Genomic DNA, 12,473 nt, shown 5'->3' with positions numbered 1-12,473 from the left:
GCACAATTGCACTCATCTCACACACTAGTAAAGTAATGCTCAAAATTCTCCAAGCCAGGCTTCAGCAATACATGAACTGTGAACTTCCAGATGTTCAAACAGGTTTTAGAAAAGGCAGAGGAACTAGAGATCAAATTGCCAACATCCTCTGGATCATCAAAAAAGCAAGAAAGTTCCAGAAAAACATCTATTTCTGCTTCATTGACTATGCCAAAGCCTTTGACTGTGTGGATCACAACAAACTGTGGGACATTCTGAAAGAGATGGGCATCCTAGACCACCTGACCTGCCTCTTGAGAAACCTGTATGCAGGTCAGGAAGCAACAGTTAGAACTGCACATGGAACAACAGACTGGTTCCAAATAGGAAAAGGAGTATGTCGAGGCTGTATCTTGTCACCCTGCTTATTTAACTTATATGCAGAGTACATCATGAGGAACACTGGGCTGGAAGAAGCACAAGCTGGAATCAAGATCGCCGGGAGAAATATCAATAACATCAAATATGCAGGTGACACCACCCTTATGGCAGAAAGTAAAGAAGAGCTAAAGAGCCTCTTTATGAAAGTGAAAGAGAAGAGTGAAAAGGTTGGCTTCAAGCTCAACATTCAGAAAACTAAGATCATGGCATGTGGTCCCATCACTTCATGGGAAATAGATGGGGAAACAGTGGCTGACTTTATTTTGGGGGCTCCAAAATCACTGCAGATGGTGATTGCAGCCATGAAATTAAAAGACGCATACTCCCTGGAAGGAAAGTTATGACCAACCTAGACAGCATATTAAAAAGCAGAAACATTACTTTGTCACCAAAGTCCGTCTAGTCAAGGCTATGGTTTTTCCAGTAGTCATATATGGATATGAGAGTTAGACTATAAAGAAAGCTAAGGGCAGAAGAATTGATGCTTTTGAACTGTGGTGTTGGAAAAGACTCTTGAGAGTCCCTTGGACCGTGAGGAGATCCAACCAGTCCATCCTAAGGGAGATCAGTCTTGAGTGTTCATTGGTCTGATGCTAAAGCTGAAACTCCAATACTTTGGCCAGCTGATGCGAAGAACTGACTCTTTGGAAAAGACCCTGATGCTGGGAAAGATTGAAGGCAGGAGAAGGGGACGACAGAGGATGAGATGGTTGGATGGCATCACCGACTCAATGGACATGAGTTTGGGTAAACTCCGGGAGTTGGTGATGGACAGGGAAGCCTGTCGTGCTGCGGTTCATGGCGTTGCAAAGAGTCGGACATGACTGAGTGATTGAACTGAACTGAAACACTATATAAGTATTATTTGTTAGTAACATTAAGATAGTTTGAATTAACAAAAACTTTTTATGCATAATTTTTCAATTGAATGTGCTGTATTTTCTTTATTTACAGCAAAGGACAGCATAGCCTGGTGGGCTGCATGCAGTCCATGGGGTCACAAAGAGTCAGACACAGCTTAGCTGCTGAACAATGACAACAATTTTCTTTATTTAAATATCAGAGTCATGTGATTTTAATGCATTAAGAAACAGTAATTTTTCTAAACCAGGAAAAAGGGAAATGAGTTTTCTTTCTGATGTGGACAAAAACTTTAGGAATTTTAGTGAGAGATATTTAAGATAGGAAATATAGTCCATCTATTATGAAAACAAAGAGTAGTCTAAGAAAGAATGTGCATCCCTCATTAAGTCTAATAATAGCCTGATGTAGGACTGTAGAAATATTTGCCACTTTTCCTACTTTTGCTGTTTCTGGATTTTCAGTTCTTCACAGTCCACCCCTACTATCTTTCAGCCAGCAAATGTCAGTTCACCCATTCCAGACGTCACCCCAAACCCTACTATCTTAAAAATAAATCTATTCGTTATTGCACTTCTCTTGCTTTTAGATTTTTTTTTCTTCCTAACCAAGGATTTTTTATATTACCCCCAAACTCAAAATTAACAAATAATGAAATTTTATCATTATTGGTCTCATTTTTTTTTTTAAACCAAAAGGGGAAAATACTTCCCAAGTTTGCCTCTCTTGAGCTGTCCCCAAGCTTAGAAAGGGACTCTTGGGTTCATGCTTAATGGGACACACAGATGAAGTCAGCTGGGGCAGTTAGACTCACGGAGTCAGTGCTGGGACTTAACGAAAGTAGGATGAACGTGGACTTGACAAATATTTTGACTTCCTCTCTTCCGTCCATTTATTTCCTTCCTTCTAATCAGCCAGCAGTTATCAGCTGTCTGCTCCGCCTGCTCTAACCCTGGGCTGGGTTCTTGAAATACAGAGATAAGTGAGGCAACGATTCCCACCCTCACGTGGTGCAGAGCCTGATGCAGGGGCCCTGGCAGAGGGACAGCTCTGGTCAGCTGCATCCAAGTCTCCCAATGCTACTGAAGAAATGCCAGTGTGTGGAGGGGGTGGCAAAGAGGCAGCCTGGTGAAAAGCGCATCAGATTTGGGAAGCACAGGTGGGGGAATTTGGAGTAGGACTTGCAGGTGGGGAGGGGCCCCACGTAGGGAAGAAACAAAGAGGCATCCCAAGGCCCTCAGCGGGGCACGGACCTCTGCTTCTAGGCTGTTCTTCAGTCACTCAGTCGTGTCCGACTCTTTGCAACCCGATGGACTGCAGCACGCCAGGCTTCCCTGTCCATCACCAACTCCCAGAGCTTACTCAAACTCATGTCCATCGAGTCAGTGATGCCATCCAACCATCTCATCTTCTGTCGTCCCCTTCTCCTCCTGTCTTCAATCTTCCCCAGCATCAGAGTCTTTTCCAGTGAGTCAGTTCTTCGCAATAGGTGGCCAAAGTATTGGAGCTTCAGTATCAGCATCAGTCCTTCCAGTGAATATTCAGGGTTGACTTTCTCTAGGATTGACTGGTTTGATCTCCTTGCTGTCCCAGGGACTCTCAAGAGTCTTCTCCAGCACCACAATTTGGAAGCATCAGTTCTTCGGTGCTCAGCTTTCTTTATGGTCTAACTCTCACATCCATAAACAACTACTGGAAAAACCATAGCTTTGACTCTATGGACTTTAGGCATTAGGAAACCAAGCAGGATTTTAAACAAGGAATCACATTGTTGGGTTTCCTCGGAGGATGGGTTAAACATGGAGGAAGAGGCTTATTATGATCATAACCTCGTGTGTAATTTCTTCCATCCCTGCCTGGGGAACATGGTACAGTCCCGGTGCTTATGAGACTCTTGCCCAGACGAGATATGGTTGGTAGCACTTAGCATGTTTATAATATGTGGGACTGGAATGGAGTTGTGTGGATTCCATTGACGTCCTCTGAAATATCCATTGGCCCCGGTAGAGAGAGATGGCACACAGACACTCCGTCTTAGCAGATAAGTAGCCAAATCTCTTCAGTGTGAGAAGATCTCAATCTCAGGGAGTCTCTTCCCTCATCTCTGGGATCCTTACCACTGCCTCTGAAAAGCCCACCTAAACTCCACAGAGCTCATTATGAATACAGCCCCTCACTTAGTGCTCCTGCCCTGAGTATCTGGACCTGAGTGAGTTGAGTGTTGATCTAGAGACACCCACGCCGTCTGGCTCCCGGGCAGATGGTGAACTCCACAAGGGCTGGCACCTTCTCTTCCGTGTTCTTTCCTGACACAGAGCCTGAGACTACAGGTGCCCCAGAGGGGATTTAGAGGGCTGAACGTGAAGGTGTGGTTGGAGGGCTTCTTCAAAAGAACACTTATTTTCACTTAAAAATGTATTAGAGGGTGGTCCTCCGTCAGCCCTTTCTATCTCTGATCTCTAATACTAGTATTAGAACACATGATTTGTTAGAGTGAATTACTGGGTAGCGATCAAATAATCAGCCAATTTGGGGGGTGCCTGAGTCTGCTGAATGCTAAAAGATGTAAGCAGAGGAGCCCCGCGCAGCCAGTAGTGAGGGTCTTCTCAGGCCCAAATCCCAAAGCACACAGGGAAGTGCAAAGATGAGGGGCCACTGAGCTGCCTGCATTGGGTCGGCACAGGAGAGAGCCAGTCCACTCAGCCAGCTGTGTGGTCACAGGGGTTCAGCAGCTCTAAGGAGGAGGAGAGGGGGTCAGCTGACAGGGGCGAGGGCAGCTCTGACCCACAGGGGTCTGGCCCTGAGCTTGCCTTGACAGGCGACAGAGGACGGTTGCAATGAGGGCAGGGAAGGGCAAGCCCAGGAGGGGGCCATCCCTCCGAGCAGGGCATGCATGTGGCCTGGGACGTTGCCAGCCACCAGGGGCAGCCCTGGGGGGAGGCGCTGGGACCACCTTTCAGGTGGGCATGACTTTTTGCAAGAGTCAGAATTTGGGAAGTAAGAACCCCCAAAACCATTTGTTTTTGACACCCTTAGCTAAAGGGAAGTTAAAACCACAGTCTTACTCAAACAGAACAAGCAGAAGAGTGTTTCATACTGAGAGGAATTGCTGTAGATGTCACTGGAATGAGCGTCCTGCTTCACTCGGGTCAGAGTAGTTGAACGGCAAGTAGAATGTTAAGGCAAGGTTGGATGCCCTTCCTCGAGTAAGAATAACCTTGAGGTGGTAGGGGCACTGTGGTTGGGACTACAGAGGATTTAAAAAAGAAAAAGGGGAAAGGAAAGGAAAACTGGCTCAGGTTTATCTCCTCTCTCTTTAGGTTTCTTTTCTCGCTTGCTGGGGTCTCTCCTTGGGAAGTATGTTCCACCACGTTCTCCTTTACAGCACACACGTGGATGATAGTGACAGGACCCCTCCTGTCCCCCAGGCTGGCCTCAGGCGTCCCTGGCCAGGAGCAGCTGCTGGAGTCAGACGTCACTGAGGGCGACCCTGCACTCACGTTTCCCTCTGAGCTACAATTTCAGTGCCCGCTTCTGCTCCCCGTCCAATTCCTCTGATCATAATGCTGGGAAGTCACATTTTCAGTCACCGGAAACAGGCCCTGGAGACATTACATTTGAGTCACCTGAGTTTTTTGTAAATAAGTGACGGGGAAAATCGTAGCATCCTCTCTGGATATTGACCCAGCTCTACCCGTTTTCCAAAAGAAGATAGAGGCAAGGATCGTTCAGGTTTTTAGACTAGAAACTAAGGGGAACTCTACTCTGATGTTTCATGGCGAGAATTTTTAGATGGAAACTTTCCCGCGATCGATGGGGAGGCAGAAGGAAGAAAGGACTCACTGGGCTCTGAAACGGGAAAGGAACGTTGGAGGAGATGAGTTTTAGGAAGTTCCTGTCCTGGGTTTTCGGGCCCGCCGTGGCCCCACCAACCCCGCACTGACTCACCTGCTTTCAACTCTGCTCTCTCTCTGTCCAGTTTCACTCGGGCTGACCATCTTAGTTTTGTTAGGCCAATGCTTGTTTACAAGGTTTAAGTGCTAGAGAAGGAAATGGCAACCCACTCCAGTACTCTTGCCTGGAAAATCCCATGGACAGAAGAACCTGGTAGGCTACAGTCCATGGGGTCGCGAACAGTCAGACACAACTGAGCAACTTCACTTTTCACTTTCACGCATTGGAGAAGGAAATGGCAACCCCCTCCAGTGTTCTTGCCTGGAGAATCCCAGGGACGGGGGAGCCTGGTGAGCTGCCATCTATGGGGTCGCACAGAGTCAGACACGACTGAAGCGACAGCAGCAGCAGCAAACACTAGAAACAGGTGACAAACGTCACTTGCTTCGCTGTTCAGCGTGGCTGTACTCGGCCGTGGCGGGAGGTGTGTGTGTGGGGTGGTATTCAGCTATGGACCCAGGGTGGAGTCTCAGAACCTGGGCTTCTCTCTAGATGGCAGCGACTCGGGGTTCAGGGGGTGGCCCTTCTGCTCTGGGACCTCCCTCCAGCCACTCCGAGCTCACCGTGGCACCTCTGAAAACGAGCCTGCCTTTGATCTCATGAAAGACACATCAGTTCTTTGACCAACAAAGGATATAAAACCAGCGAAGTGGAAGCAGTTAAAATGAGTGCCGAAAACAAAACCCAAGGGCAGTTCTGTCACCTCGGAGGCCCCGAGGGAGGGATCACACCTGGCCCAGTGGCTCCTCAGTAGAACAGGATGAGCACAGGAGGGATGTCCCTGAGCGCCTGCCAGGCGCCAGTCACTGGCCCAGGCCTTTCGCACCCGTCTCTCTTACTCCCAAAACTGTGAGAAGCTGGGAGCTCGGCGCCCTAGTTCCTGGCCTAGGGTCACACGGTGACTCCGTGGAGCCCCTCTGCCACCCGGCAGGGTCCCCGCCTCCCACCCCCCAGGGCGGGAGCGCCTCTCTCACAGCTGCCGGCTCCGCTGTGGTTTTACTTTGAGGAATCTTGAGTCTCTAGAGAGTGCTGCCCGAGTCTCGCTCACAGACCACAGGCCTATGTGGCCTCGGTCTTCTCTCGCCACCGCCAAGCACGGGAGTCCCTGCATCACGGGCTAAGTTGGCCTTCACACCCAGACGGTTGCGAAATGCTCGAGGTCTGTGCAAGTCAGGCGCCAGTTAACAAGCAGGACCGTGACGGTGGTTCTCAGCGTCCACCCTGGGGCTGCACCGTCTGCTGAGACCTGGGCCCCCGAGGATAGGCAGCAGCAGGAGGCACGGGCTCCTATCAGGTCATGGGCACCCCAGCTGGCACTGTCCGCTGTGGGGTGATGGGGACCCCATGGGAACCCCTCAGTGTCCTCCTTCTGGTCTTCTGATTATTTTCCTTGTACCCACCCTGAGCTTGCAGTTTCAGTTTTCTGTAGGTGTTTGTAGTTTGGGAAACTAAAGGAAACCCACAAGTACCCTTTCCTTGTGTTGTTCAGTTTTTAAATACTGCTAACCCGATTTCTACTTTCTGAGCTTTTTCCTCTGGTCAGAGTACCAGGTCATTCAGCAGTGCAAATTCTCTAATCACACTAGTCTCCTCACCCCGCAAGAAATCCAAAAGACCCCAGAGCCAGCTTTAGGCAAGGGGCTGTGATGGCCAGCCAGTCGCGGGCTGCACAGAGCCACGGAGACCTGCAAAAAACCTAGCTCAGCTGTCAAAACCGGTGACGGCACATGTGGTCGATGGTGTCTGGGAGAGAACGACCTCGGAGGCAGCCTCGCATGCATGGAACGCGTCTCTCATCACCAGGACTTCGCCACTTCGGACGCAGCCCGGCCCACCCCAGACCCCAGCCGCTTTCCCTCTGGCCCCAGTGCCGCGCATGCTCTGCTTTGTGTGGGGGGCGGCCTGTGCTCAGCATCTCCTCATTCCAAACCAGATTCAGAGTCGCTGGACAGGAAACTCCAGCAGATGGAAGCAGCGGCCAGTGCCCCCACCCAGTGCCAGCGCCAGGCGAGGCTCTCGCGTTACCAGCTCCAGGTTATGAATCATGATTTGCCGAACAGATGAATTTGTTCCTGTTGCAGAGTGCGAAGAAGCAGCCAGGCCTTAAGTCCTAGAGGTGACAGCGAATGTGGCGTTTGTTCCCCGTTGTTGAGAACGGCCAAATTGGCGGCCCCATGGTGTGTGTCCACGGGTAAGGGACACGGCAGAGAGGGAGCTGCCCACCTCCAAACTGGGCCACGTTCACTCCACTAAAGATCGTGGTCCTTAACCAGAAGTCATGGGAATAAACATTGTGAAAGGTTATGTCAATCCAGGAGTGGAAATAGCCTGGTAGGGCTACCTGGACCAGCGAGGTGGCTGCACCCTGTTGACCACACGTCCAGCACACGTCCTGCAGCCCTTCTCCCCGAGTCACACTCAGTGTGAAAGGCCCCCCAAGGAAAAGGGAAAAGTGTGGATCCTGAGAACAGACGTGTCACGTCTGGCAGGAGCCTGAGACAGATGATGGAGCAGACACACTTGTGGAGGAAAAGGGCCTTGTGGTCTGAAGGCCCCACACAGCTCCTGTTGACACAGGATGCCACCAAGACACGTGCCCCTCTCGTCCCCTCGAGAGGGATGTTGATGCCATCGCAACGGATACCACCGAGTCTGAAACTGGCGAAAATGGAAAAAGACTGTTGACTAAGCCACCTGGGTAGACAGGGGCGGGCTCTGGTGAGTGCTGGGCTCGCCTCCAGTCTTGTCTGCTTGGCATTTACCTTGAGTGGCTTGTTCATTTGCTAATCAGATGGGGATGATATCCGTTTGAGGGAGCTGACTAACACCATCGAGGACAGAATTTAAGCCGAGGAGAGTTTCGATTACTAGACAGTGATCAGAAATTTGACAGCGCCCAGCCCTAAACCTCGGAGAAGACAATGGCAAGCCATTCCAGTCCTCTTGCCTAGAAAATCCCATGGACAGAGGAGCCTGGTGGGCTCGCTACTAGTCGGACAAGACTGAGCAACTTCACTTTCACTTTTCACTTTCACTTTTCACTTTCACACGTTGGAGAAGGAAATGGCAACCCACTCCAGTGTTCTTGCCTGGAGAATCCCAGGGATGGCGGAGCCTGGTGGGCTGCCGTCCATGGGGTTGCACAGAGTCGGACACAACTGAAGTGACTTAGCAGCAACAGCCCTAAACCTCGGAGAAGGCAATGGAAAGCCACTCCAGTCCTCTTGCCTAGAAAATCCCATGGATGAAGGAGCCTGGTAGGCTGCAGTCCGTGGGGTCGCTAAGGGTCGGACACGACTGAGCGACTTCACTTTCACTTTTCACTTTCACACATTGGAGAAGGAAATGGCAACCCACTCCAGTGTTCTTGCCTGGAGAATCCCAGGGACGGGGGAGCCTGGTGGGCTTCCGTCTATGGGGTCACACAGAGTCGGACACGACTGAAGTGACTTAGCAGCAGCAGCAGCAGCCCTAAACCTGAACAAGCGGATTAAGCTCACCCAGAGCCCAGAGGCCTAGCTTGAGCACATTTTGCTCAGTTTATCTCAGGCCCAGCATCACTCACCGCCCCAGAATGCTGTCATTACACACTCAGGGCATGTGCGCGCGCACACACACGTGTGTGTGGCCCACTGTGCCGAGGCTGGGAGGCACAGGAAGGCGCGCTGTGCCCTGGGCACACCATGCCAGCAGCACCATATCCTGCAGCAGTACAAACGGGCAAGCGTTGTGGGGGCAGGGGCAGGCCAGACAGTGCTGGGCCCTGAGATGTGGGGATGGGCAAAGACCGCCAGCCCTGACCACGATGAGGAGGAGCCACCCGCCCAGTCCCAGCCGGGAGGAGCACAGGACAGAGGTTGGCAGGACCACGAGGCGCCCACTCTGGGTTCATCCTTGGCTGGGGGACTCGGGAAAGGCCATGGGGCCCTGAGACCACTGGGGCAAAGACGAGTTAACCAGGTGGGAGACACGGAGCCACACGGCCAGGAGGGACCAGGAGCGAGAGAGGAGGAAGCTGGAGGCCTCACGCAGAGAAGGAGACGGGGCATTCCCGGTGGCTTCAAAAGCAGATCAAGGCCTCGGAAGCCCCATGGGTGGCAAGTAGTGAGACCCAGATCAGCCCCCTTGAGGAAGAGCCTTCTGTCCCAGCCAGCGAGTGGTGGAATGTTCCTGAAACTCTGGAAACAGCTGTTCCTCCCCAAGGGGAGATGGAAGCAGAGCCCCCTGCCTCTGCCCACGCCAGCCATCAGTGCCTCAGCCCAAAGGTTGAGCTGGAAATGGGCCACCGGCCTCCTCCCCAAGATCGACCCTTCGGGGTGTGCGTAGAGGGCGGGGAACCAAAACGAGGTCCCTCGGAGGGAAGACCCTCACCGTGCGCTTTGTTTTTAATCTTGGTCTTAACCCACTGATGAGGGCTCCCAGCCTCAGTTTGAAAAACACGGCCAGAGCCCCAGCTTCTGGAAAGTGTGCCTCATTTCCTCCCAGCTGGGTTAACCTCTTCCCGAGCCTCTTGATGAGGGTGAAAGAGGAGAGTGAGAAAGCTGGCTTAAAACTCAGCAATCAAAACCTGAGATCATGGTAGCCGGCCCCATCCCTTCATGGCAAATAGAAGGGAAAAAGTGGAAGCAGTGACAGATTTTCTTTTCTTGGCTCCAGAATCACTGTTGACGGTGACTGCAGCCATGAAAGATGCTTGCTCCTTGGAAGGAAAGCTGTGACAAACCTAGACAGTGTACTAAAAACCAGCAACATCACTTTGCCGACCAAGGTCCATCTAGTCAAAGCTGTGGTTTTTCCAGTAGTCATGTTCGGATGTGAGAGTTGGGCCGTAAAGAAGGCTGAGCGCTGAAGAATTAATGCTTTTGAATTATGGTGCTGGAGAAGACTTTTGAGAGTCCCTTGGACAGCAAGGAGAATCCAACCAGATAATCCTAAGGGAAATCAACCCTGAATATTCATTGGAAGGATTGATGCTGAAGCTCCAATACTTTGGCCACCTGATGTGAAGAGCTGACTTCATTGGAAAAGACCCTGATGCTGGGAAAGATTGAAGGCAGGAGGAGAAGGTGGTGGCAGAGGATGAGATGGTTGGATGGCATCACCGACTCAATGGACATGAGTTTGAGCAAACTCTAGGAGAGCGTGGAGGACAGAGGAACCAGATGTGCTGCATGCAGCTCATGGGATCACAGCTTAGTGACTGAACAACAGCAAAACTTTCCTTGAGGGCCCAGGAACCTGGGATCTCAATGGTTCTGGCCCACTCAGCTCTGTACCTCCTTCCCCACTCGCCCCGCCCACGCCCTCCTCTGCAGGGGGGAGGGGCGGCAGGGCTCTGACCCCTGGGTGCCCCCCGGGCATCGCATTCTATGGAAAGGAGGTTAGAAGTGGTGACTAAGTCCCCAGTTCCTCGTCAATGTACACCTTGTTGAAAATCTCAGCATTTGGAAGAGTATCACTTTTCAAAATATGTTACTGCAAATGTAGTTTATTTCCAAATAAGTTTTAAAAAAAAAAAAAGATGCCTGCGGCTAGTCCAGGGTCCCAAATGTTTCTGTAATACATTTTCAAGTGGGAAAACAGGTCACAAGGAATGAACCTATAACCCTGCTGTTTCGACCTTGGAGACCGCCTGTATGTAAAAGCACAGGAAACCTCTGCATTCACAGCTTCAGGATTTGTGGTTGAAAAAAACACAAGCCGCCTCCTCCCGACCCTCCATGGCTCTAGCTGCCTCCTCCACGAGGTTGTGCCTGGACTTCGCCCCTTCTGCCGGTGGGGACTCCGGGGGCGCTGCACCTGCTGGGAGAGGCTGTGGGGCGGGCACCCCAAGGCCATGCTCTGCCTGAGCCACACCAGGAGCTCCAAGGCGTGTGTACCGTCAGAGTCCACCAGCATCAGGAATAAATCCCCCGTTAAGCAGCTGTTCACCTGCCCAGGGAAATGCGGCTGGGATGAGTTATTGTTCAGGAATCCGATTTGACCCTGAAGGCCTGTACACGGGGCTGCTGGTACGACCTGCACCCCCACCCCCACCCCAGGCCTGGGCCCACAGCGCAGCCACCCTCTGCTCGTCCTGGCAGGTCACTGACCCTCAGGAGCCCCCTTCCTTGTCCTGAAAGTGAGGATTCAGTGAGAAAATGCACGTCTGTGGACCGTATATAGTAAGCACCTGAAAACGGGTCCGTTGTCGTTTCATAAACATCAGCTTTCACACTGAAATGAAAGGGTGGTTTATTTTTTTTTTTAGCCTGAAAAGCTCACGAGGAGCCGTAAAACTCCCACAAGGAACATCGTGGGGCTGGTGGGTTGGTGGCAATGCGATCAGCCTCCTCATCAGACTTCCGGTTTTGTTTCTGTTTTCAGGTCGCCCGGCTCATGGAGATGGGATTTTCCAGGGGTGACGCGTTGGAAGCCCTGAGAGCTTCCAATAATGACCTTAACGTGGCCACCCACTTCCTGCTGCAGCACTGAGGGTCCCGGCTGACGACACAGGGACTGGCGGGCTGCTGGCCGCGGCGGACACTGCCCCGCTCCCGGCTCAGCCCAGGACGCCGCGCTGTCCTCCTGGGCACAGGGGGTCCCTGCCACTCCCTCCCTTAATTCCAAGATCAGTTACCATTAAGTATCCAAAATAAGTTTGCCATTAAAATAGCATGCCTTTTCTATCTTTATTTTTTTATGGAGTATTTCCCTTGGTCTGGAGAATCATCACTCATTCCTGACGTGTTTAAAATGCACTCAAATTGCAGATTTCAGGAAGCAGGGGAATAGCGCTGCAGATGGGAAAATACTGCTGCTGTAATATTCTTTCTACTGTAACGAATCTTCCTACATTATATCAGATCATTCGTGCCAGAAAGGGGGCTGTTATTCAGACAGCACCTGTCAGATTTTATTTATGGACTTTTTTTCATTGCTTCCCCCCACCCCCGCCCCGTCAAATTTGCTTTCAAACTCCAGTGGCTGTTCAGGGTCCTCACTCCCCCAGAGCGAGCAGTTCACACCTGCAGAGCTGGCCAGGCCCGCCGACGAGGGAGGAAGAGGGAACTTAAACCCCCCTCCGCCCGTTTCACCCAGCTCCAGTCCAGAGGATTTGTCTCAGCTACTCCCCACTTCCATTAAAAACAAACAAAAAAGGGAATTATCAGATACCAGCTTGCAGTTCTGGAAGACTCCGTGAAACTTCACTGGGGTGAATTTTGCTTAGAATATCCCCAGTTAGCCACGGGCTGGGA

The 12,473-nt window shown here is 51.4% G+C and overlaps 1 protein-coding gene across 1 annotated transcript in view; it reads left to right on the top strand.

Moving 5' to 3' along the window:
• UBAC2 (UBA domain containing 2) overlaps nt 1-12,221 on the top strand; it is a 171,050-nt gene extending 158,829 nt beyond the window's left edge. Inside the window, exon 9 of the mRNA XM_055426606.2 lies at nt 11,602-12,221. Within this exon, the coding sequence (XP_055282581.2) occupies nt 11,602-11,709 (108 nt within the window). The 3' untranslated portion in view covers nt 11,710-12,221. The remainder of the gene's footprint in view (nt 1-11,601) is intronic.
• Nucleotides 12,222-12,473: the final 252 nt, after the last annotated feature.

The sequence above is a fragment of the Moschus berezovskii genome, chromosome 13 (assembly GCF_049115385.1).
Source record: "Moschus berezovskii isolate FMDL1 chromosome 13, NW_MosBer_1.0, whole genome shotgun sequence".
Lineage (NCBI taxonomy): Eukaryota > Metazoa > Chordata > Mammalia > Artiodactyla > Moschidae > Moschus > Moschus berezovskii.
Note: the sequence above shows the minus strand (reverse complement) of the source record. Positions and strands in the feature narration are given on the sequence as shown.